Source organism: Brettanomyces nanus, chromosome 4, assembly GCF_011074865.1.
Source record: "Brettanomyces nanus chromosome 4, complete sequence".
NCBI classification, from domain to species: domain Eukaryota; kingdom Fungi; phylum Ascomycota; class Pichiomycetes; order Pichiales; family Pichiaceae; genus Brettanomyces; species Brettanomyces nanus.
This window is the reverse complement of record NC_052377.1, coordinates 1,425,796-1,449,299: the sequence shown is the minus strand read 5'-3', so window position 1 is coordinate 1,449,299 and position 23,504 is coordinate 1,425,796. Positions and strand designations below refer to the sequence as shown.

Genomic DNA, 23,504 nt, shown 5'->3' with positions numbered 1-23,504 from the left:
TAGTCATGAATATATAATACATAGAATTGAAATAGTGAATGCGTAAAAAATAAGATATACAAAGGGTAAAACAAGCACATATAATATCACCAGATATCAAGAAATGAATCAAAGAAGGAAAAATCACGTGGCGACTGCTCAACCATGCCTGTACCCTTATCAAGAATCATGCGAACTTTACATACGGTATTTTGCTTCTGATTAAGTTCGTTAACAGTGATCCTAGTGGTCTGTATCAAATGCTCTAAGTCGGCTTCCTTTCTGGGATCAATAACCAAAAACGACTGAAATCTTTTGATATAGGCAGTACATTGAAGTAGCGACTTCAAGCTGTTGCAAAAAATAATGAAAACGGGAGCCTTTTTGAGATGATGTTCTATACGCGGCTTTTTAATGAAGCTCTCCACAAGCTTGGTACTTAACTCTGATGCCTCTCTAAGGATATCAGTAAATATCGACTTCTCTGTGGCAGAGATAGTTGCACCAGTTGAATCTTCGTTCAATTGAAGGTCAAACAAACTACTGAGCTTCAACAATATACTCTGATAGAGCAATATAGTTGTGTTGTTGATGACGATATTCATAAGCGGTTCGGTGGTCAAATCAAAGAAGAGAAGGTTGCTTTGTAAGTTCTCAAAATTACGAACCAACTCGTCGATTTTCAGCCGAATGGCTCGCAAACTCTGATCAGTTCTCAAAGTATCGAGCTCGACAATGGTTAAGAACATTTTACACCACTTGATAATGTTTTCAGAGATCGTGAGAAGTAATACCTTTGAGGACGAAGAATTCAAGTCAATAAGAACCTGATTCTTATCAAGTTTCTGCATGGCTTCGTGAAGGTAATAACTGCTTTGATCTTCGCCAGTCATCTGACTTGAAGGATCCGAATCACCATTCAAGGGAAGAAAAGTAGTTGGAGAAGGAAGTTTTGTGCATATTAGAGAGTGACTGTCGACGGAAAATGCACAGGGCAAGCCGGTCACCAATGAATACCACTTATCAATGGCATACACTTCCCAGAATACACGACGCTTTTCTTCTATGAGAGGAATTTCGGGGTCCAAGTTATCATCCATATTGAATTCGTAAGAAAATTCCTTGGAACCAGGATCGGTGACACTTCCTGGAAAAGTTTTAAAGAAGACAGTTGGTGTGGTCAAAGTATTCGGAGAAAGATCTATTTGATCATAACCCATCATTTGAGCCATACGAACAGAGGAACAGATGGTCATCGCCGAGCTGACTTCCTTGCCAGAAAGGAACTCATAATGAGCTTTGAGACATAAAGTATGTAGGTAGGTTAAGCTGTCTATTCTCGTTGTATCTTCACCGGAATTCCAATACAAATCAAGAATGCGAACCCCCTTCTTGTAGATCCCGGCGACTTTAGACTCGTATTCCGGGATATTAAATGCAGCAATAGTCCAAATCATGTAAGAATAATGTAAGACAGAGACCGGATCATTTTTGAACTTGGAATAATACCTTAAAGCAGAATACTTGAAGATTCGAATGTTTGAATGGAAGTACAAATTGTGAAACCTGTTGACATCATCCATTGTTAATCCAACGTCGCTTAGGCCCAATATATCCTCCCATGACTCATTCTCCGATGCTGAAAGAAAACTGCTTAAATTCTGTTCTTCATGGTGATGATGAGAATCAGTAGATGGGGACGATATCCTAGGAACTATTGAAGAAGGCCCCGAAGGATGGTTATTTATATGGCGCTTCCTCTGAATAGAATTTGTAGATTCACCACTGCTGGCGGTCGTTGTGACAACAGAGTGGGAGGAAAATTGCGAGGAATCAGAGAAACTGGTTCGGATTCTCTTGGGATCTGGGGACAAATAGGAAGTGACGCGCTCGGACTCAACTTTACCATTAAAGTCAGCACCGGCAGGTTTAGGACCAGTCTTCTTATGAGAGAGATAAACACATGCGACATTTTTAAAGAGACATCTGGAACAAGAGGGAAGCTTCTTGTCGCACTTCAGCTTCTTGTCACGGCATGCAAGACACGCGATCTTGGTGTTGACATGATCTGTGAACAGGGCAGGAGGAGGGGCACCAGTGCTTGTCGTAGAGACATCATCGAGCTTTGTTAGTTGCACATTCATAATAAAAAGGGAATCAATCCAGACGTGGCTAACGAAGAAAAAAATTGATGAGCTAACTGGCGGTTTGTTATTGATTAATCAAAGATAAGTCTAAGATATAGTAAGAGTGAACACGCGAACAAATTCGGCCCTTCGGCTCAGGAGCGATCTAGTGGGGAAAATATGAAATTGGGGCCAGCGAACGAGACGTGGAAAGATGTGTCAAATAGTCAAATAAATAGGGTGTTTTAATATTTTATCTTAGTGCATAATATATATACATGGTAGAACCGCAGAGGACAATCACTGGCGTCCCAAGTTAAGTAGCAAGGCCTGGTTTCGACCTTCACCATTCTTTCCAGAACCGCCTGGCAAGTAGACGACGTTAGGAGAATGACTCAAGGTAGTGGCAATCTGCTTGGAGGCCTCCATTCTTCTAATCAAAAGAAGGCCATCTCCATTCTCTTTCAAAGCCTTAGAGATGTGCTCTGCAGCTTCAGCTTCACCTTCGGCTCTAATAACAGAAGCCTTTCTTTCTTGCTCAGCCTTATCGACAAGAAACTTGGCTCTCTCAGCATCTTGCTGAGCAATCTGCTTTCTTTCAACAGCCTTAGTAAACTCCCTACCAAAAGCCATGTGAGTGATAGAAACATCCTCCAACTTGATGTTGAATTCAGAAGCACGAGCTTCCAATTCTTTCCAAATTCTCTTGGAGACTGTTTCTCTCATCGTGATCAGTTCGGCAGCATCGAATTGAGCAACCACAGTCTTCAAGATCTCATTACCAATGGATGGTAAAACTCTTTCGTCGTAGTCCATACCCAAGTTCTGATATATCGCAGGCAATTTACGCACATCTGGTCGATGTAGAACTCTCAAAGTCAACGAAACCTGCTGTAGGTCCTTGGAACCGGTAACTGTATTTATAGTTCTTGGTCTAGTCCGTACATCATAAATAATTGGTCTTTGTAGCCAAGGAATCACAAAATTTAGACCTTCACCAACGACGTCAGGCTTCACACCTTGGAATCTATCAAAGATCACCGCTCTCTCGCCACCTTTGACGTCATAAAGCGAATATTGCGCAGCAACGACACATGCACCTAAAGGAACAGCCAACTTGGCAATAATATCGGCGGCACGAGACATGATAAATGCTGGTAATTCAGTATCAACAGCTAAAGAAAATCAACAGCGGTGTAGGTTAAAAAGGTTTACTTGCAAAGCTTCTTGGTAGATATGTTTTTTTTTCCTCTCTTTATTTGCCTTGCAAAAAGCGACAAAGAAATTTAAGAAAAAATTCTCCCCTCACTAAGTGTACGGATGTGACAATTTGTTATAGCTATACTGTATCTACTCTACAATTCATTACTTTAAGGTATTCCTAATCCTCTTCGTCCTTCTCTTCTAAAACTCCAGACTCCTCTAGCAACTTGTCAATCTCTGCAGGCATCCATATTTTCAACACCGGCTCCCCATCTTTAAGTAACACTGTGGCAAATTCCACCTTGTCACTAGTCAACTTGGAGCTATCGGTGGTCTTACTAAGCACTTTCAATGCCAACTTTTTAGAATCCTCAAAGTTCATGTCATCCTTATAATCCTGTTTAAGTAAGGTCTGCGCACTCGAATTGTTAGCACCGATACTAGTGGCCTTCCACCCGGAGTAGTTACCAGAAGGATTCGACGTATAAAGTTGGAATCCATATCTATCATCATAACCGGCGAAAATAAATGAAACACCAAACGGTCTCAAACCACCATGTTGTGTATATCCCTGCTTAACATCGCACACCCTTCTCACTAAAGTCTCAATTGGTATGTCCTGGTTATACACCTTAAGGTACTGCTGGGCTGTATCTCTCATGTAGTTAATAAGGATTCCGGCATCAGCCGTCATTCCTGCGACGGCACAAAGTGTATTATCATTCAAAACGTACATTTTCTCTGAGCTGGTGTCCTGTTCAAGTAGTTTACTAGTAACCTTTCTCTCGGCTGCAAGAACCACACCGTCTTTGGCCAGAATACCAATGGCTGTGCCTGCATGGTTAATTGCCTCTAATGCATACTCCACCTGGTATAACCGTCCCTCAGGAGAGAAAATTGTCGTTCTGCCGTCGTATCTTCTGGACATAATGACAGCTATCCTCTATGAATTGATTAGAAGAATTGAAACGAGGGGGCGAAGAAATAGATCTTTGTATGATCCTCGCAATTCTCTTTGCCTTCATAAAAAATTTTGGAATGAAAAGTGCCGTTGAATTAAGTCATCATCCGTACACCGTCCAAGGAGCGGCAGCTATACGCAGGGTCACACGGGGATCCCTATTTTACTATAAGGCGTATCACTATTTCATCTGTCGAATTCGTGAGCACAATACATCACGCAATAAGCAATACCTCTTCTTGCAACTGAGAGTCTTTACACAGGAGAGTGTCACGTGCTTCTACATCCATCCAGGTGTTTGAAGTCGATCGTCTCGGGCAGATAACAGATTGACCATTTCTTCTTTGACGTGTCTATCTCTACCTAATTTATTTCCTCTCTACATGATCAATTATATCTTGTGGGAAATCTTAGTGTATATTGAATTGCTCGGAAATTTGTTCACGCTAATTAAAATGTCACAGATCCTGTCTCTCTCCAACAGACCAAATAATAATATTAACACTCAGCCAGCTATTGAAGTCGATCATCACAGTCCTTTAGCCGATTACAAAATGGATCTCGGTATTCAATGGAAGGTGCGTACAGAATATCAGCTAGCAATTAAGCAGTATCTTAACAGGAACTTCAGCCATTCATGGGATATTATAAGTCCGCTAGTCAATACTCCAGACTATCACAGCGTTGATAAGCTATTGATGGTGAAATGTTTCAAGCTCTACTTATCATTGGTTGATTTGATTCTCAAGGATTTAAATTATGAAAAGGATAACGAAGCGCATATAGTCAGTTTTCCGGAATATATTATTGGTGGATCACAGAGGGCTGAAGGTGAACGTATATACAGCGAATTTATGGATGGCCTATTGTTACGGCAGATAAAGAAGATTTTTGACTACGATTTGGCCTCAGTTGATCCCGAACTTGTATTGATGTGCTTCATCATTGAATTCTCTAACGCCTTCCCATTAGGCCGGTTAAGAGAGCAAATGGAAGCTTATCTAACGTATGCAGGTGTGCTGGAAGGAGGTGTCGACGATTCGGCATTACAGGATCCACGAAAAGAAAATGTCTTAACATTTTATCTCATGCGGGTTATGGTTAAAATGGGTAAGGTTGAGGAGTCTAAGGACTTAATCTGCAGGATTTATGTGAAGGACGATGAAAAGGTGCTTAAGTTTCTTCGCATCTTAGAAGAGCGAGTTAAGAAGGAAGAGCAACTGGAGAAGCCAAAGAAGTTGAAGGCTAAGAAGAGGTCTGTGGGTATTTCAGATGCCGCAAATCTGCCTTCCGTAATAGGAGGAAATACAGCTGAACCTTCTAAACCGAACAGGTCTATTCAGTCTGGACGCCCTGCAGAGCTGATGGCAGGATCCATACCAAAAGAAGTCGTTCAGCAGGGAAACAGTGAAAATATTTCAAAATTAGAGCCACTTGTGGAAACAGTGCGTTCGTTGACCTCCCGGACTTCTTCTTTTGTTACTGACATCATGAACAAATGGTACGACTTGAATAACCTACACAAATTTATAAGGCCGCTAGCCATTATGATCTTCCTAATATCTCTTCTAATCTCTTTAGGTGCACTAAGGGGAAAAGGTCGTCTCAGAAGATTTCTTCTATGGCTTCTGCAGCGTCTACGCAATACTCTATCGATGGCCTTTAAGGTGACATATATGTAACTAAATAAGAGAGAGTAGTCAGACAAACCCCCGTACACCGGAAACTTTGGGAAAGAAAAAATTTAAGGCGTTGCTTGGATTTATAGTGAAAGTGTGAGCGAGATTTGACATAGTCAAAGAAGCGATTTGTTCGCTTGGTTTAACACTATACAAGAAATAAGTGCCCATTTTTCATTTTTCTTTGAAGTATTTTATCGTTGCACTATCATGGACACAGAGACGAAAATGCCGTCTACTGCCAGCACGGCAGTGGTGTTAGATGCAGAGTCCATCAGTAAGCAGAATTCTTCTAATGGTCAAGTGGAAGAGTTGTATCCAATCGCATTGTTAATGGATGAGCTTAGGCATGATGACGTTGCCGCCAGAGTCCAGGCCATGAAGAGATTAGACACAATATCCATTGCTCTTGGTCCCGAACGCACCAGGAAAGAGTTGATCCCCTTCTTGGAGGACGTGATCCCAGAAGATGAGGATGAAGTCATCGCTATTGCTGCTGAAGAATTAGGCAAGTTTGTTCCGTTGGTCGGTGGCGCTCAGTTTGCACCTATTTTAATTCCAGTTTTGGAGAAGATCTCCGCCTGCGAAGAGCCGATTGTTCGTGAAAAGGCTGTTGAATCTTTAAACATCATAGCTGAGACACTCTCTGACGAGCAGATCCAACGGGAGTTCATTCCGTTGATTCAACGCTTGGCTAAGGAGCGTTGGTTTTCTCTCCACATTGCTGCTTCGGGTCTCTTCCAGAGTGTCATAATTCGTGTGTCTTCTGAAATGCGCGCGGAACTGCTAAAACTCTACTTTGACTTGATTCAAGACGATTCTCCAATGGTGAGAAAGTCCTCTGCCACCGAATTGCCAGAATTGATTGACATTCTCGGAGACAAATTTCACACTCCCGAGACTATTGCAGAGTTTCATTGGGATATCATCACTTCGATGTATGAGAACTTAGTTAACGATAACCAGGATTCTGTCAAGTTTCTGGCTGTTGATGTGTTGATTTCCATTTTAGGCTTTTTGAAACACCTTGACGACAAGTCACATCATGAAGAGTTGTTTGAAAGCTTGTTGGCTCTGATCAATGATCCTAGCTGGAGAGTTAGATATATGGTTGCCGATCGATTTGATAAGTTGGCCCAGAATTTTAATGATGATAGTTATACGTTGAAGTTGGTGCCCAACTTACTATCTCTGATGAAGGACAACGAGGCGGAGGTTCGTAAGGCTATCTCAACGCAGTTACCAGGGTTCTGTTCCTTGGCAAACAAGGCAGATAGAAGTATCATGCTAGAAGACATAGTCCCCGTGATTTCTCAATTGAGTATGGATGAATCCGAAACTGTGAGAAGCGCCCTGGCCAGTGAAATTACCGGTTTGGCTCCTATATTTGGTAAAGATGCCACTATTAAACATTTGCTACCCATCTTTGTAGAGATGCTAAAAGATGAATTCAGTGAAGTGCGTCTAAATATTATTTCCAAACTACAAGTGGTTAATGAGGTCATCGGTATTCAGCTTTTATCCGAGTCGTTACTGCCTGCAATCACTTCTCTCTCCAATGATAAATTATGGAGAGTGCGGTTGGCTATAATCGAGCAAATTCCACTCTTGGCCGAACAATTGGGTGTTGCGTTTTTTGATGAGGCATTGGGCCAGCTTTGCATGGAATGGTTGTGGGACCCTGTGTACTCGATTAGAGAGGCTGCGGTTTCTAACTTACAGAAATTAACCCAATTTTTTGGTGAGGATTGGTCTAAGAAGGAGTTGATTAAGCGAGTTGTGGAGAAGAAACAAACAAAGGATTTCGACAATTTCATCTGCCGTCTCACCTGTTTATTAGCTATGAATAAACTTATTCCAGTTGTTAGTGCCAAGACCGTGGCCGAGGATATCTATCCTTTCATTGACGAACTTAAGGATGATCAGGTTCCTAATATTAGGTTCAATGTGGCTAAGGCGTTAGCATCTGTGGCCGAGAAAATTTACCCAGAATACAAGCTAATAGTGGTGGATAAGATCAGGCCGACACTTGAAAGCTTACAAGGCGATGACGACGTCGATGTCCGTTTCTACACTGACCGGAGCTTAGAGACTTTGTCGAAGCTTTTATAGTGATTGATTGATTATGTGTCTTCTTGCTTTATAAACGGCTTGTTTTTTTTTCCTTTGTCGCCTTCTCTATCTTTTTATCTTATTTTTACATCTAACGTATGATTAATTAGTTTTGAGTTCTTGTACCCTTAATCAACAATGGGATGAAGCCTGCTGTTGGAATAGAGAAAGGTCTATGTCCAATGGCGGTAATGAAGGACCGTATCTCTCCGCCGTGTGAAGCAGTATAAATAACCTCATCCTTTGGAGGGTCTTCGAAAATCTCTTGAAGAGCCAAATCTGCCCTGAGGCATTGCTCAAGAACAGACTCCCTCCAATCATCTTTGAATAAAACATCTTCTTCTGGGAAACCGGGCTCGAATTTAAAACCCCAGACTCTCAAGTTTTTGATAAAGTCGGATTTTGTACCACGTTTATCACAGAGATGCTTACCAATTGTTTCTCTAAGATTCTCCATGACTAAAGGATGATATCTCTTTTTACTCACAAGCTGAGATTCGTCATCACCATCCCTACAAACAGAAATGCCCTTCCAGGTGATAACTAGAGTAGATGCAGCCCTGGTGAAAGGAGAGCTGTAGAATTTGGTGGGAAGAGGTAATCCCTGCTTTAACTCCTTGAGAAGAGCCTCGTGAATTTCACTCACCTGTTGTCTTCCCAAATCTGTTAGTTTGGGATCGGGACCCCACACCATACGGGTTCCGTCTGCCAATGTAGTTCCCGTTGTGCATGCCCACTTCTCATCCCATTCCTTCAAGCCAAAAATAGACACTGCTGCATTATGATTTCCTTGACCATGTCTACCACAAAAGACCAATTTGTATTGTTCGTTGGCTTTTGCATTTTTGTTCAACTCGTTCACCTTGTAAATAACTTCCTGCCAAGATTTCAATTCCAATCCAAATCTCTCACCTATGAGATCAAACGTGGAATCATCGGTATTCGGGTTAGACTGTTTGAAGAATCCCGGAACATCCTCAAAATGCCAAGGCCTGAGTAACTTGCCAGTCCTAGGATCTTTTTTTCCTTCAACTGATAATCTGACAGCACCGTACTGATTCACTTCTTCCATAGATCCATGTGCATCATGAACATCGCAATCAGTAAGCTTAATAGTAGACATCAGAGACAAACAGTTTAGAGATGTGTCCTTGAGTCGAAATTGATTCTTCTTTTTCTATATCAATATATATATATATCTGGATCTCAACACGTATTTTAAGTACTAAATAGCCTGGGAACCTTGCTTCCGAAAGCAATTTCATCGATATTACGTAATTCAAATAAATTTTCTTCCGTAAAACGTGTAACTCGCCGAGATTTGGTTATCTCCGCTGAGACTTCCAAGCTCCTTCCTATTTCGGTGAAAATTCAATTAAGCGTGAAAAGGGGAAAAGGTAAATATAATCATGTATGAATTTGGGCGTCAGAGAGAAAAAAATAGCAGGGCATAATATAATCAACATCTCTTCTTCTCAGTCATCATTATTGTTGCTCTTTTTTCAAGCATCAACCAATGTCTTCGTTTTTGCAGTCCCATTTTAACAGCTCGGCCATTCCGACTATACGGTCAACGAGAACGTTTCGTCGGAATCCAGATTTGAGTCCTACAAAGTTTCAACAGGACCAGCAGCAGGACCAGCAGCAGCAACAACAACAAGCATATTATCAGCAAGAACTACATTCAGCATCATCAATACCCGGACAAAGGCAAGTTTCTTCGCACAAAGAGATCAGACAGTATGCGGAGCAGACACTTGGATCCGGATCAGCACTAGCTCAAGCAGTCAAATTGCCTAAAGGTGAAGACGTCAACGAATGGCTTGCAGTTCATGTAGTGAACTTTTACAATCAGCTCAACATGCTTTATGGAACAGTAACTGAATTTTGCTCCCCTTCCACGTGTCCTCGAATGATTGCTACACAAGAATATGAGTACCTTTGGCAGGATCCTATGAATAGACGGAAGCCTCCGGTGTCTATGTCTGCACCAGGGTATGTTGAGGCCTTAATGACATGGATTCAAGGATTTCTCGATGACGATTCAGTCTTCCCTACCAAAATGGGAGTGCCGTTCCCCAGACAGTTTCCCGCTCTAGTGAGGACCATCATGAAGAGACTCTTCAGAGTTTATGCTCACATGTACTGCCATCATTTTGATGAGATCAATGAACTGGGGCTTCAGACCCATCTTAATACCTCTTTGAAGCATTTCGTCTTGTTTTGCCGAGAATTTCAATTATTATCTCCTAAGGATTACGGTCCAATGGATGAATTGGTGTCAAGAATGCTTGATGATGATGGCAAGTCCAAATGATTTTTTATTATCTACCATCTGTATGTTTATTTTTTTTTTTTTTTGTTTTAAGTATGAAAAATGGTTTACTGGTTAAACATTGAGTAGAGATAAAAACACGTGATTTATCATCATTTTTGAACACCATACTTCAAAGGAACAGTGGTTCTTTCAAGTCGACAAAGCATTTCAACGGTTATTGATGACAGGTTTTCTTTCTAGATTTTTCTACTTTGTCAGTTTTGTTCGTTACTCATGGCTGATGAATCTCCTAGGATAGATCAAAGTTATGCCAGAAAGGCCAAAGATACAGTAAGCATAAAGAAATGTCGTTATTCTAATTACTCTCTACTAACTTCAGCTATAGTTGGCAGGATTCGCTGGTGGTGCCATTCAAGTATTGATTGGTCAGCCATTTGACTTGGTCAAAGTGCGGATGCAGACTGGACAGTTTCATTCGCCGTATGAAGTAATTGCGAATACGTTGAAAAATGAAGGAATCACCGCATTCTACAAGGGAACTTTAGCTCCTCTATTCGGAGTCGGTGCTTGCGTTTCCATTCAGTTTTATGGATTCCATGAAGCCAGAAGGCAGATATTAAAAAGACACACCACCGAAAAGGATTTAACGTTACCGCAGTTTTACCTTGCGGGTGCCTTTGCAGGTGTGGTAAATACGCCAGTGACAGCCCCGGTGGAACAGATCCGGATTCTATTGCAGGTGCAAACAGATAACAAGAACAAGATGTACAAGGGGCCTAAAAATGCCATCGCCAAAATCACCAAAGAGGCAGGGGTGTTTAATGGTATCTACAGGGGAGTGTGGGTTACTCTACTTAGAGAGGCCCAGGCTTATGGTATGTGGTTTCTCAGTTACGAGTATATGATGAGGGAGGCTATGAGAATACAGCATAAGGACAGAAAAGAAATCAGCACTCCATGGTTGCTCACATTTGGTGCCATTGCCGGTGATGTTTTATGGATGAGCTCTTATCCCTTGGATGTGATCAAATCAAGGATTCAAGGAGATAAGTTTGGCGCCAGCTCCAAATATAACGGTAAGGTTATTAAAGTCGTCAATGACATCATGGTCAAAGATGGGTTAAAAGGTTTCTGGAAGGGCATTGGCCCAACTCTACTCAGGGCTATTCCGTGTAGTGCAGCCACTTTCACCACCGTCGAGTATGTGTTGAGATTGTTAGCTTAGATTTCGTAGCAGTAGCAGTGGGTTTTTCCCTCGGTTACCCCCGAGTTCTTGACGCTCATGCGGTTTTCGCCGCGCGCCTTGGCATGGGCTGGGATATATCGTACATGCAGCCCAGGCATTATTCTTCCTGATATGAATGGCAGCACATTTTTGGGGGTCTTAGATTATTCAATTTTGTTTTTATTTGATCACAGTTTAACTTTAAATACATCTATTTGTCGTTTTTTAAAAGGTGCGTCTTCATTTATTGTCTTCATTTGTTTTCATTTTTCTATAGCTGCGATATTTCTGTCACTCTTTTCGTTGATGTCCCACAAAGAAAATAACTACATGGAAAAGGACGTCAGTCCGGGGGATAGTGAGGTTTCGGCAGCGTCTTCAGTCACGTCAAAGGCTGAAAGTGGGCCCGTCAAGAATGTGCAGTTCACTGACGATAGTCCCAGCGTATTTTATCGTCATGATGACAATCTGGAATCGGCATTGTACTCCACGGACGAAGAAGCCGGTGGAGAGCCTGATTCGAATCGGGAATCACCAGAGATCAAAAGGCTTCGAAACTCTCTTAAACATTTCACTATCGGAAGCAGTGGATTGAGTACACAAGGGGCCGAGGAATTTGCAGAAGAAAACCATTCCAGGGACGAGTTAAGCGATCAATTTGACGCTGAGGCCGGTGAGTTTAACAAGAGGCCGTTGAGTGATACGCCAATAGTTAGTGGTGTCAATTCCCCTTCTGCTATGTCGCCGTTGGTGTTAAGTGACGAAGAAGAAGATCTCATGGAAGAAGAGGAGGAGAAGAATAACGATATGAACCCCTCATCTGCCGAGCTCAGACAGCATCAATTGAAGAAGGTGACTGATGCAAACACTCGAAAGAACAAACAGATCCCGCCACCAGATTCCCTCCATGAGTGGGGCAGTGCATTCAGTTTTCCAGGACAAGCAAAGCCTAAGCAGAGTGCGAGCGGTGCAGGTGTGACCATCAATGAAAAGTTGGTTGTGGTTATGGTTGGACTCCCTGCTAGAGGCAAATCTTATCTCAGTAAGAAGTTAGTTAGATATTTGAATTGGCTCCAAATTCCTTCCAAGATCTTTAATGTTGGCTCTACGCGACGTGCAAAATCAAAGCTACTGGGTCCTTCAAATGCTCCATTACCAGATGGGCAGCAGGCGATTCATGATGCCAGTTTTTTTTCTCCAAACAATACAGAGAGTGTTAAGCTGCGTGAGGAGTGGGCCAGAGAAACATTGGAGCATTTGCTCGACTACTTGCTGAATCATGACGGATGTGTTGGTGTATTCGATGCGACAAATACCACCGTTAAGCGAAGACAGATGGTGTTTGAAACAATCAGGAAGGATAGTCACGGGAAGCTTAAGGTGCTCTACTTGGAGAGCATCTGCAATGATAAAAGGATTATAGATGACAATGTGAGGTTGAAATTGGATGGCCCCGATTACAAACAAATGGATAGGGCCAAGGCTTTACAGGATTTCAGAGGTCGCCTTTCCAATTATGCGAATGTGTACGAGACGATTTCACCCAAAGAAGAGCAGAATAAATATTTCCAGTACATTCAGATGATCGATGTGGGACGAAAAGTGATTGCTTGCAACATCAAAGGGTTTATTCCCTCGCAGATCATCTACTACTTTTTGAATTTCAATTTGTCCAAGAGATTGACGTTTATTGCCCGTCATGGCGAGTCTACCGACAATCTGAGAGGAAGGATAGGAGGTGATGCGCCATTAACGGAGCGGGGAAGACTGTTTGCGAAGGCGTTGGTTAGATTTATCGACTTCAAGAAGAAGCAATTTCGGGAAACGCAGTTGCATGAATATAACGAGAAGCTAGATGACAAATATTACAAAGATTTTGTGGAAGCAGGCGAATTACATACTCCGGAGGAGCCTCAATTCCAGGTGTTATCTTCGACAATGAAACGTTCAGTTCAAACGATCAAATACTTTCCCGAGGACCGGTACGCAATCAAGCAGTTGAGAGCGTTGGATGAATTAGGAAGTGGTAGCTTTGATGGCATGACCTATAAAGAGATTCAGGATCAATACCCTGAAGAGTTTGCTGCTAGATTGGCCGACAAAATGAGTTATCGATACCCAGGTGTAGGTGGTGAATCTTATCTGGATGTCATCAATCGGCTGAAGCCTATCATCAATGAGATGGAAAGGACCACCAATCATATGTTAATCATCACACATAGAGTTGTTTCCAGGATTTTGCTTGCTTATTTTCTCAATTTAAAAAGGGAAGCTGTTGGAGAATTGGATGTTCCATTGCATGCCGTGTATGTCTTTGAGTCTCGACCGTTTGGAGTTGAATGGAAACTATATGAGTACAATGAGTCTAAGGACTGGTTCTACGAGGTAGATCCGAACAATATGGAAAACAGTAAAAAGGTTAGGCAAGTAGGTATAACCTATAGGGAACGAAAATATTCTGTGGTTCCTACGGCTCCCAAAAGAGCCCTGTCCTCTATATCATCAGCAGGTTCTCAGGGTTCTGTCGGCAGCATTAGAAGCTCGCTAAAAGAATTTGCAAGGGCTAATGGATTACAGCCCAGTATTTCCTTAAGAAATCCTCTAGGTAGAGCCCCAGGAAGTATTGTTGTAGGAGATCTTAAGCGTGCTAGAGGTATTCCCCTGCAGACTTCCTCCAGCTCTACATCATCATTGACACCCGCCAACAATAATACCAGTACCCCTACAACTGAAGCTACACATCGCAGTCCTTTTTCTTAGACAGATCTGGCCTATGCCATTTTTTTTTCTTCTGTCTTCTAGTTGGAATAGACTACTTTTGAATACGACACAGGGAAAAAAAGTATTATTGAAAGTGCAGTGGATATAAAAAGAGAATAAGAGAGAGTCAATAACAAAAAAAAGGGGAAACAAAAGATATAATATAAAGATGTAGTATAAACTACTTGAATATAAGGTGCTAGAATATAGGGTGCTAAAAGTATAATAGAGCAAGAAAACCAGGTAGATTGTTAATGATGAAACCTACCAGATCAGATGGGCACCTCGGTTAAGTCGCTTATTTGATGGCAACCTTGTCTGTCTTCACGACAGACTTGATGACACCGACAGCAACAGTCTGTCTCATGTCTCTAACAGCGAATCTTCCCAAAGGTGGGTAGTCGGTGAAAGCCTCGACACACATTGGCTTGGTTGGAACCATTTTGACCATAGCGGCATCTCCTCTTTTGATAGACTTAGGGTGATCCTCGGTCTTCTTACCAGTTCTTCTGTCAATCTTCTCGAGTAACTCGTCAAATCTGCAAGAAATATGAGCAGTGTGGCAGTCCAAGACTGGAGAATAACCAGCTTGAATCTGACCTGGGTGGTTCAAAATAATGACCTGAGCAGTGAAAGAAGTGCATCCCTTTGGAGGATCGTTCTTAACGTCACCGGCAACATAGCCTCTTTTGATTTCCTTGACAGAAACATTCTTGACGTTGAATCCGACGTTGTCACCTGGAGTACCACCGTTAACGAGAGTTTCGTGATGCATTTCGACAGACTTGACTTCAGATGTAACACCAACTGGGGCAAAGGTGACGGTCATACCGGCCTTGATGGTACCGGTTTCAACTCTACCCACTGGCACAGTTCCAATACCACCAATCTTGTAGACATCCTGCAATGGTAATCTCAATGGCTTGTTGACTGGTCTAGAAGGAGGCTCGATAGAGTCAATAGCCTCCAACAATGTTTTACCCTTGACGACACCGGACTTTGCCTCCTTGGTCCATCCCTTGTACCATGGACAGTTGGTGGAAGGCTCAATCATATTATCACCGTTCCAACCCGAGATTGGAACGAACGGAACCTTCTTTGGATTGTAACCAACCTTCTTGATGAAGTTGGAAACTTCCTTTTTGATCTCCTCGAATCTTTCTTCAGACCATTTGACCGAGTCCATCTTATTGACGGCAACAATCAATTGTCTGACACCCAAAGTGTAAGCCAACAAAGCATGTTCTCTGGTCTGACCATCCTTGGAGATACCGGCCTCGAATTCACCAACACCACCGGCAATAATCAAGATAGCACAGTCAGCCTGAGAGGTACCAGTGATCATGTTCTTGATGAAATCTCTGTGACCTGGAGCATCAATAACAGTAACGTGGTATTTTGGAGTCTCAAATTTCCATAAAGCGATATCAATGGTGATACCTCTTTCTCTCTCGGCTTTAAGCTTATCTAAAACCCAGGCGTATTTGAAAGAACCTTTACCCATCTCGGAGGCTTCCTTCTCAAACTTCTCAATAGTTCTCTTGTCAATACCACCGCACTTGTAAATCAAGTGACCGGTAGTAGTTGATTTTCCAGAGTCGACGTGACCGATCACGACAACGTTAATGTGTAGCTTTTCCTTACCCATTTTTTTCGGCTGTTAGATAGTGATTTTAGTAGGTGGATCTAAAGAATTTCTAAATCAGATTAGAAGAGGAGGAAGAAAAAGATATTAAAACTGGGAAACAAATTTTTTTATGGCAACAGGAATTGGAAAGGGGGTAGTTCATTTTCAGGGGCAATCTGTAAAAGTGAAATTTTTTTCCTTCCTATTTTTGTGTACTATGACAATTCAGTTATGACATATTTCGAAAAGAAATTTTCATATCATCCGAGAGTTTAGCAAGTTTCAAAGGTGGGTTTGAGTGCCGGGTAACCAACAAATATTAGTTAGGGGTGTCAATAGGGGTCTGATTGTCCTTATACCAAATTGTTTTCGGATTTTCTTTTTTTTTAAGGATGGTTAAGCAGTGACAAATGTGCCCTCTTATTATAGTAAATATCAGCTGTCAGTAGCATAGTATTTTCGTTTGTATTAGATTGTATATAAGTCTTTATCAATTGGGTAACCGTGGTGGTTGTCCTAAGTCAAGTCTCTTGAATAGCTTATAGAGAACACCCCCACCAAAAAATGTAATAGCTGCGGCAGCTCCAATGAGAAATACTATGGACACTATTCCCATGTTTTCTCCCGTGGGAGCCGTGGCACATGCATGTATAGTACGCACCTCAAAGAAGTAAGCGCAGTCGTCGGCAGAGCCAATGTATGACACCTTGGCTTTCGATTGGATCTCTCGGTCGCAAGAGAATAATAGTAAAGATGAACGCCTGCGCGTCTTTGAATTTGGACAGAGATCTCCTCCAGTGTATTCCATCACCAAATTTCGGCCTCTAAACTTGAGTTCAGTAGATGCAAGACCGAGGGCCATCTTGTGAGGGAAGTCAGGCGATGTGAAGTACGCTGCCACTTCTGTTTTGTTCCTCACAGACGAGAAATCATCACCATCAAGATCTTCAGGTAGAGAAATTGGAGATGAGCAAATTCCTAAAGTGAAGTTTCCCGCATAGTCAAGCCCTCTGGTCATCCATGGTTGGCTCACTATCACTGTCTGGCCATCAATATCTTTAGTGACAGCCGCCAATGATCTCAAGTCGTAGAACTGGTTGGTCAATGGATTAGTTACTGTGCAAGGTTTCACTGCTGGTGTATTTTCACCATCTTTCTCTCCGCTTTTGTTCGTCTTGTGTTTCGGGTTATGTACAGCTGCGCTACTCTGTAGCATTTTGACATTGCTTGATGCAGTGTCTGTGTTAACAAGCAGGCCGAGGGTGAGCATCATGAGAATCAAGGCTGATATTAGCATACTGACTTTCCTCCGAGATAAATCGAACAACTGTGACATACTGACTGTTAAAATGTATACGTATCAATTTAAGGGGGCTGATCTAAACAAATACCACCACCACCATATATATACATGTATGTATGCATGCATCCGTACACCAGATATATTGGCTCTAGTCTTTTACCGCTTTGGGCTAACGATCCTTGTTCCTTTGTTCTTCTAGTTTTCTCTACTATTTTTTACCCTAGTACTCTTTTGATCTTTCTTTACTTCTTGTATAGTATTTTCTAAAAGTTACACTCTTCATGGCGACCTTTATGAAATCAACTGAGGATGTTAGTTTCTCCTCGGCGGTTAGTGAAAGCTATAACGTTACTGCGGACGGTATATTCATCATGAAGCGTACAAAGGAAGATCAGACTACCGCAGAGAAAAATAGCCTCAAAAGTATTGAAGATGGAAAGCAGTTAGACGATTCTGACGAAGACCCAGCCGTCTCGGAAGAAATATTATCCGCTCAGAGCTCCACTTTAAACCTTCATTCCAACCTCGCGTCCTGGAAATGTGACAGGAGAAGTAGTAATTTCCAAGTAAGTCTTCCAACTGAAGATAGAGACTCAATTTTTCAGTTTGTTCTTGACACACTGGAGACAGAAATGGATTCAATTAATGACAACGATGAATTTGTGAAAATGCTTAAGGAAAATAATTTTAATGACTTGAAAATAAACAGCGTCCCAATTGTCTCAAACTACGGCTCGCAATCTGCATCTACTACCGAAAGTAAGGGATCTAGATTCAGAAAAAAGATAACATGGCTATTTCAAGGAGTGAACGAAACCAGAGAGAGTACCAAACCAATATTCGAGAGTTTCAATTAGGGATGTCTACAACAATTGAACTGTCGTGTTCTAAACGAGCACAGCGTATAGGTAAGATGGCTGTTTTCCCTTCCCCCAAACAAATAAAGCTATAAAAGTAATTGATCTAATTTAATAAAGCAAACTGAAACGCGGCTATGAAAATCTCTGAACAGTCCCAAAAAAGCCTAGCAAAATAGCCGTACTCATCGTACATTGTGCTGCCACATATAAAATCTTTTGGTGCTGCATCTTCATTTAAACTCAAATTGGCAGAGTGAGCTGTATTTTTTTTCTGATAACCTTTCCCTTCTGAACTAATTAACGATGGTTGCTGAATTGCCACTGAGTCCAACTTTGTCTGAGGATACTAATGATGTTCCTTCGATGGACCTCTTGGACCCCAAGACTCCAAACTCTACTAATCTTTTGGATGCAAGATACGACAAGTACTTGCAATTGATAACAATCATTCAAAGGTTTGCGGACGGCTATTTGAAAATGGCTTCTGCAAACGTTAAAATGAACGACCAGTTAAGTAAGTCAACTCTTGGCAAGGATTTGCCGAATTTCGAGGCAAGCCCGGAGGGAATGTCGGCAGTTAGTGGCTCTGCTGTCGCCAACAAAACGGCCAGTGCAGTGGAATCAGATGCCGCATCTCCTACATTTTCTTCAGAGGTTTCGGTGCCCGAGGAGGATATTGATATCAACGTGTTTGTTTATTCTCTTAGAAGAAATATCACTGCTCTTTATAATTCCTCGATCGCATTGGAGCGCCAGATTGAGGATGAGATTCTACCACCAGTGAAGAAACTTTACTCGGAAGTTGATTCAAGAAAGAAAGACTTTATATCTGAATCTGGCAAATTTGAAAAAGAGGTTAGCCATTCCAGAGCCAACTCTTCCAAGGACATTAAAAAGTTAGGCGAGTCTATCCTAGGTTTCAATTCAGAACGGTCCAAAATCGACTATAAGCGTGATCCATACATTATCAAACGGGGTTTAATGAAAGATGCTATTAGTCAGGTGCAAATCGAGAACGAATACATTGACTTTTTGGAGAACAACGAGAGGGCTATGAAGGTACTTGAGGCCCAAATAATGGCTATTTTGAAGGATAGCTTTTCCAAGATAACTAGCGCTGCATGTGCTTACTACGGGAAAAAAACTAATGCATTCCAGAATATCAGTAATGTGTTGAACGCTGTTCCGATTGACAAGGAATGGTACAACTTTGCCGCTAAGAACAGCAAATACCTCACAATTAGCAGATCTACTGACAGTGCTGATGCGGAACTTACCCAATCATTGGGAGTTGCTAGCTTGGACTCGTTGGTCAAAGCCGGCTCATCACAACACAGTAACACCTTGAAAAGGAACTACCAAGATGTTGAGTTCACAGGCAAGAATGACCCATCTACTTCTCCTACTTTGGAAGGTAACCTCTCTAAGAGGGAAGGTACGTTGAAGAAGAAATACTCGTCCTATTACTTTGTGATTACCAGGTCCAAGTTCTTGCTTGAGCTCCCTACAGAATCTCTTGATACCGCCTCACCTTCCCTAGTTCTTTATCTACCGGAATGTTTACTATTGAACATTAAGCAGGACGGAAAATTCCGGTTCTCTCTTAAGGGAAAAGATGTTTCCAACATTTTGAAAGTAAGAAAGAAAACTTATACCTTTAAAGCATCATCCAATGATGAATTCCTAACCTGGTACAACGTTATCAGTGAGATGACCGGATTGATGAGTTTGCAGGAAGAATCTAGGCGTAGCCCAGATTCTGGATCTCCTGATGAAACAGATAATGATACTACCTTGTAAAGACACGCTCTTCTTAATCGATCTGACCTAACGACAATGAGGGTATAAAACCCCCTGCCTTTTTCACCGCGGCTTGGAGAATCCTAAGCCGAAAGTGAAAGAGAGCAGCTTTATTTTCCTGAATTTTCTCTCTGAGTTTTTCTATCAGCTGAAAATTTTTTATTCCTAATACTTTCAATTCAAAGAACCACTTTTTTCTTAGATGTAACGATCCAATCGTCTATTATCTGAGATTGATGGAAGGTTCCAAATGCAGATAATAGTAAAATTGGATCTCACCAATGCTTTTGCCTTCTGGTTTATTTCTTTACTACCTTCGGTAGTGTCTGTGATTTAACAGAAATACTTTAGCGTTGGGAGATTAAAGTGGCTTTACCGCTACTAGAATTGCTCCACTCTGGTTAGGCTTTTTACCCGTTCCTTTCCAGTACTAAATCACTATTCTACATATTTTAAGAGTAAATGTAGTCGACTGTAAGTTTATTAAGGTTAAAAGGTAAAAGATTTAAAAAAAGAGTATATTACTTCTTGGTTGCAGAAATAACACCACCAACGACACCGCCAATAATGGCGAGGCAAACAATGAGAATAATCCAGAAAAGAATCCACTTCCACTTTCTACTCTTCTTGGCGTGGTCTCTAGCTTTCAAGATGTTGGCATCACCGCGTTCCAAGTGATCCTGGGCCACCTGTATATTATCATTGGCATTGTCAAACAGTTCATCCTGTTCAAACACCAAATTTTGCAAATCAGAAAACAAACGATTTAATTCAGATGCCATCTTTTCGGTTCTTTCAACTTCTTGATGTCTAGCCTGAACCTCTTGAAGAACTGTCATAGCCTCACCCTTCCTGTTTGACATGGCGATAGCATTGTCAAACACTTGCTGATTACCCACATCATTGACAAACTGCCTGGCCTGGTTTTCTGACGCTTGAGGATTGACGATCTTATACTGATCAACAGCTTTGTCAATATTTGACTGATTATATCCGTCCTCGATCTTGGCTAATCTAGTAATCGCCGTTCTAAACTGCTGGGTCAAATTTTCTGCCTGCTTCTGTTTGTCGGTATCTTTGCCGCATAGTTTGTACAACTGCTGTAATTTCGGCTTGATGGTGTTTCCTTGTAAATCCTCCAAGTTACTGCTGGTGCTATCTATCTGGTTCTGTATAGAATTAATCTCATCCGAACCAATTGCATTCAACGACTTGACCTGAAGCCTCTCCAAACGATCGATTAAGTCATTGTAGTCAGATAGGTCGTCCTTAAGACTTTGGATCTGTGAAAAAAAATCTGAAGCGTCTCCTTTCATTTCATAACTCTCATAAGGGCTACCTTGGACCTGCTGAGGTTGCTGATATGTGTTCTGAGCATAAGCATCTTGCGTGTAAGGGTTTGAAGCGTACGAGGTCTGGTAGTTGTTGCCATTTCCCTGATTTTGGTTTGCGTATGAATTCTGGGCGTTACCGCCAGCATACGGGTTGCTGTGCTGATTGTCATACTGGTTGTTATAGCTCATTTTGAAAACGAACGTTCGAATAAATTGAATTTGCAAAGACACAAAGAAGGAAATTTAAGAGAGCAAACACCCAACAGAATTAACTATGTTCTCAATGCCCCCTCGCTTTCCTCGTTCAGCTGAGAAATGATGCTTTTTGTTCCATTTGTTATTCTGTGGAGAGGATGGACTTCGCGTCGCGGCTATGGAAAAAATTTTCGAAGCTGAGCCACGTTCGTTCCCGAAATCTTTTTATAACTACGATATGAGTGAGAGCCAAGGGGAAGAAAGATGAGGAAGCAATGCTTCGAAATGCACATATGGAATATTCAGCTGAGAGTGCCTAACATTGTCTACAATCTACATTCACTTGTTTGCATTTATCCACTCACATCGTTCCCCCTGTTGATTTCCTCGCTGCAACTGGTATAATCCCAATGAGGAAATACAAATATTCAGGGACCCTTTCTGCCCCACTTGAGTATATACTAAGCCGTACAGATATAAAGAACGGTAATCCAGAGCTTTGTGCCTGATCTGAACAATAAGAAATTTTCAAAATTTTCAGGTGATCTTTTTGCACATCAAATATACTGCGGGTTATCTTGGTTATGTCCTCCTATAAGACATCTTAGATATCCAAACCATGCGCGAATCAGGGGAGCTACGACATGTTGGTTTACTTGGTTGACTCGTTTGTCTTTCTTATCCATATGGCAATACTGCGATGCCAGATATTTTTAACGCACAAATCTTTTTTGTGATATTTAGAGAGACGTTAGAAGCGGTGGTTATTATAGCGACGTTGCTAGCTTTTGTGAACCAGAGTTTAGGAGCTGACAGTAAAAAGATTCGAAAAGATTTGGGGATTCAAATCTGGATCGGTGCTTTGACTGGTATCTGTGTATGCGTGATCATTGGTGGTGCATTTATAGGTGTCTATTACTCGTTGAAAAAAAACTACTGGGCCAAATCTGAAGATTTATGGGAAGGCATTTTCTGTATTATTGCCAATGTGCTAATTACCATCATGGGTATCTCCATGTTGAGAATTAATAAAATGCAGGCCAAGTGGAGAGTCAAGATTGCCAAGGCTTTGGCTAAACCTCCCAACAAGAAAATAGATAGGTTGAAATGCGGCTACATCTTTAAAAGATATTCTATGTTCATTCTTCCGTTTATCACCACGTTGAGAGAAGGTATGGAAGCTGTGGTCTTTGTGGGAGGTGTTGGTATTGGAGCATCTGCAAAATCTATTCCATTGGCAGTTGTTTGTGGTCTCATTTCCGGTATTCTCGTGGGTGTGTTCATGTACTATGGAGGTTCCGCCATGTCTTTGCAACTATTTCTCTGCATTTCTACTGCTATTCTTTACCTTATTGCTGCAGGCTTGTTTTCAAGAGGTATTTGGTTCTTTGAAAATTATTTCTTTAATCGGAAGACTGGTGGTGATTCTTCTGAGACTGGCTCTGGACCTGGAAGTTACGACATTTCAACCGCTGTATGGCATGTCAACTGCTGTAATCCTCAGACTAATGATGGCTGGGGTATCTTCAATGCCCTACTAGGATGGCAGAATACTGCTACTTATGGATCTGTCATATCTTACAACATTTACTGGCTAACGATTATTACAGCCCTTTCAGTGATGTACTACGAGGAAAAATACGGCCACATACCACTGCTGAAGAACGTCAAGCTAAGGCACTTCAACCCAATATACTACTTTCGGAAAGAGAAGAGAAAGGAGCTCTCCCAGGAAGAGCAGCACAAATTATTCAAAGATGCTGAAAAGAGACTCAGAGAAGAAGTAATAACCGAAACCCATCGGCACGACGAAACTTAGACTGACCCCATTATTATTCTTGATCTACTTATTACTGTACATATTTGATGTAGATCCCAACAACGCGCGAATCTTCAATTAGGAAGAAAAAATATACACTCTGCGATAAATTATTATGTCCAACAAATTTTCCCTGGATCAACACTTCAATCTAGACATACATAAAATAGGAGAAGCTCAATTGTTCCAATTCTTGTATTTCTCGTTTCTCCTATCCTTTTTATATTTTAGACTTCATTGTTT

At 41.6% G+C, this 23,504-nt stretch overlaps 14 protein-coding genes across 14 annotated transcripts; 7 read left to right on the top strand and 7 right to left on the bottom strand.

Moving 5' to 3' along the window:
• Window positions 1-86: 86 nt before the first annotated feature.
• On the bottom strand, window positions 87-2,123 carry FOA43_003904 (uncharacterized protein; the record flags this gene model as incomplete). The annotated part of the gene is made up of 1 exon (XM_038924152.1): window positions 87-2,123. One exon carries the CDS (start codon window positions 2,121-2,123, stop codon window positions 87-89), a length of 2,037 nt encoding a protein of 678 aa, XP_038780080.1.
• A 282-nt stretch (window positions 2,124-2,405) lies between these two features.
• On the bottom strand, window positions 2,406-3,251 carry PHB1 (Prohibitin-1, subunit of the prohibitin complex (Phb1p-Phb2p); the record flags this gene model as incomplete). The annotated part of the gene is made up of 1 exon (XM_038924151.1): window positions 2,406-3,251. One exon carries the CDS (start codon window positions 3,249-3,251, stop codon window positions 2,406-2,408), a length of 846 nt encoding a protein of 281 aa, XP_038780079.1.
• Window positions 3,252-3,486: 235 nt separating this feature from the next.
• On the bottom strand, window positions 3,487-4,236 carry PRE9 (Proteasome subunit alpha type-3; the record flags this gene model as incomplete). The annotated part of the gene is made up of 1 exon (XM_038924150.1): window positions 3,487-4,236. One exon carries the CDS (start codon window positions 4,234-4,236, stop codon window positions 3,487-3,489), a length of 750 nt encoding a protein of 249 aa, XP_038780078.1.
• Window positions 4,237-4,724: 488 nt separating this feature from the next.
• On the top strand, window positions 4,725-8,060 carry FOA43_003901 (uncharacterized protein; the record flags this gene model as incomplete). The annotated part of the gene is made up of 2 exons (XM_038924149.1): window positions 4,725-5,676; window positions 6,169-8,060. The coding sequence occupies 2 exons, from the start codon at window positions 4,725-4,727 to the stop codon at window positions 8,058-8,060; spliced, it is 2,844 nt and encodes a 947-aa protein (XP_038780077.1).
• A 106-nt stretch (window positions 8,061-8,166) lies between these two features.
• FOA43_003900 (uncharacterized protein) lies at window positions 8,167-9,183 on the bottom strand (the record flags this gene model as incomplete). Its single annotated transcript, XM_038924148.1, has 1 exon — window positions 8,167-9,183. One exon carries the CDS (start codon window positions 9,181-9,183, stop codon window positions 8,167-8,169), a length of 1,017 nt encoding a protein of 338 aa, XP_038780076.1.
• A 393-nt stretch (window positions 9,184-9,576) lies between these two features.
• On the top strand, window positions 9,577-10,377 carry MOB1 (Mitotic exit network component; the record flags this gene model as incomplete). The annotated part of the gene is made up of 1 exon (XM_038924147.1): window positions 9,577-10,377. One exon carries the CDS (start codon window positions 9,577-9,579, stop codon window positions 10,375-10,377), a length of 801 nt encoding a protein of 266 aa, XP_038780075.1.
• A 234-nt stretch (window positions 10,378-10,611) lies between these two features.
• On the top strand, window positions 10,612-11,563 carry FOA43_003898 (uncharacterized protein; the record flags this gene model as incomplete). The annotated part of the gene is made up of 2 exons (XM_038924146.1): window positions 10,612-10,668; window positions 10,724-11,563. The coding sequence occupies 2 exons, from the start codon at window positions 10,612-10,614 to the stop codon at window positions 11,561-11,563; spliced, it is 897 nt and encodes a 298-aa protein (XP_038780074.1).
• A 306-nt stretch (window positions 11,564-11,869) lies between these two features.
• FOA43_003897 (uncharacterized protein) lies at window positions 11,870-14,323 on the top strand (the record flags this gene model as incomplete). The annotated part of the gene is made up of 1 exon (XM_038924145.1): window positions 11,870-14,323. The coding sequence occupies one exon, from the start codon at window positions 11,870-11,872 to the stop codon at window positions 14,321-14,323; it is 2,454 nt and encodes an 817-aa protein (XP_038780073.1).
• A 298-nt stretch (window positions 14,324-14,621) lies between these two features.
• TEF1_2 (translation elongation factor EF-1 alpha) lies at window positions 14,622-15,971 on the bottom strand (the record flags this gene model as incomplete). The annotated part of the gene is made up of 1 exon (XM_038924144.1): window positions 14,622-15,971. One exon carries the CDS (start codon window positions 15,969-15,971, stop codon window positions 14,622-14,624), a length of 1,350 nt encoding a protein of 449 aa, XP_038780072.1.
• A 469-nt stretch (window positions 15,972-16,440) lies between these two features.
• FOA43_003895 (uncharacterized protein) lies at window positions 16,441-17,223 on the bottom strand (the record flags this gene model as incomplete). Its single annotated transcript, XM_038924143.1, has 1 exon — window positions 16,441-17,223. One exon carries the CDS (start codon window positions 17,221-17,223, stop codon window positions 16,441-16,443), a length of 783 nt encoding a protein of 260 aa, XP_038780071.1.
• A 311-nt stretch (window positions 17,224-17,534) lies between these two features.
• Window positions 17,535-18,110, top strand: FOA43_003894 (uncharacterized protein; the record flags this gene model as incomplete). Its single annotated transcript, XM_038924142.1, has 1 exon — window positions 17,535-18,110. One exon carries the CDS (start codon window positions 17,535-17,537, stop codon window positions 18,108-18,110), a length of 576 nt encoding a protein of 191 aa, XP_038780070.1.
• A 306-nt stretch (window positions 18,111-18,416) lies between these two features.
• Window positions 18,417-19,913, top strand: FOA43_003893 (uncharacterized protein; the record flags this gene model as incomplete). Its single annotated transcript, XM_038924141.1, has 1 exon — window positions 18,417-19,913. The coding sequence occupies one exon, from the start codon at window positions 18,417-18,419 to the stop codon at window positions 19,911-19,913; it is 1,497 nt and encodes a 498-aa protein (XP_038780069.1).
• Window positions 19,914-20,434: 521 nt separating this feature from the next.
• On the bottom strand, window positions 20,435-21,436 carry FOA43_003892 (uncharacterized protein; the record flags this gene model as incomplete). The annotated part of the gene is made up of 1 exon (XM_038924140.1): window positions 20,435-21,436. The coding sequence occupies one exon, from the start codon at window positions 21,434-21,436 to the stop codon at window positions 20,435-20,437; it is 1,002 nt and encodes a 333-aa protein (XP_038780068.1).
• A 706-nt stretch (window positions 21,437-22,142) lies between these two features.
• FOA43_003891 (uncharacterized protein) lies at window positions 22,143-23,261 on the top strand (the record flags this gene model as incomplete). The annotated part of the gene is made up of 1 exon (XM_038924139.1): window positions 22,143-23,261. One exon carries the CDS (start codon window positions 22,143-22,145, stop codon window positions 23,259-23,261), a length of 1,119 nt encoding a protein of 372 aa, XP_038780067.1.
• Between the last annotated feature and the right edge of the window lie 243 nt (window positions 23,262-23,504).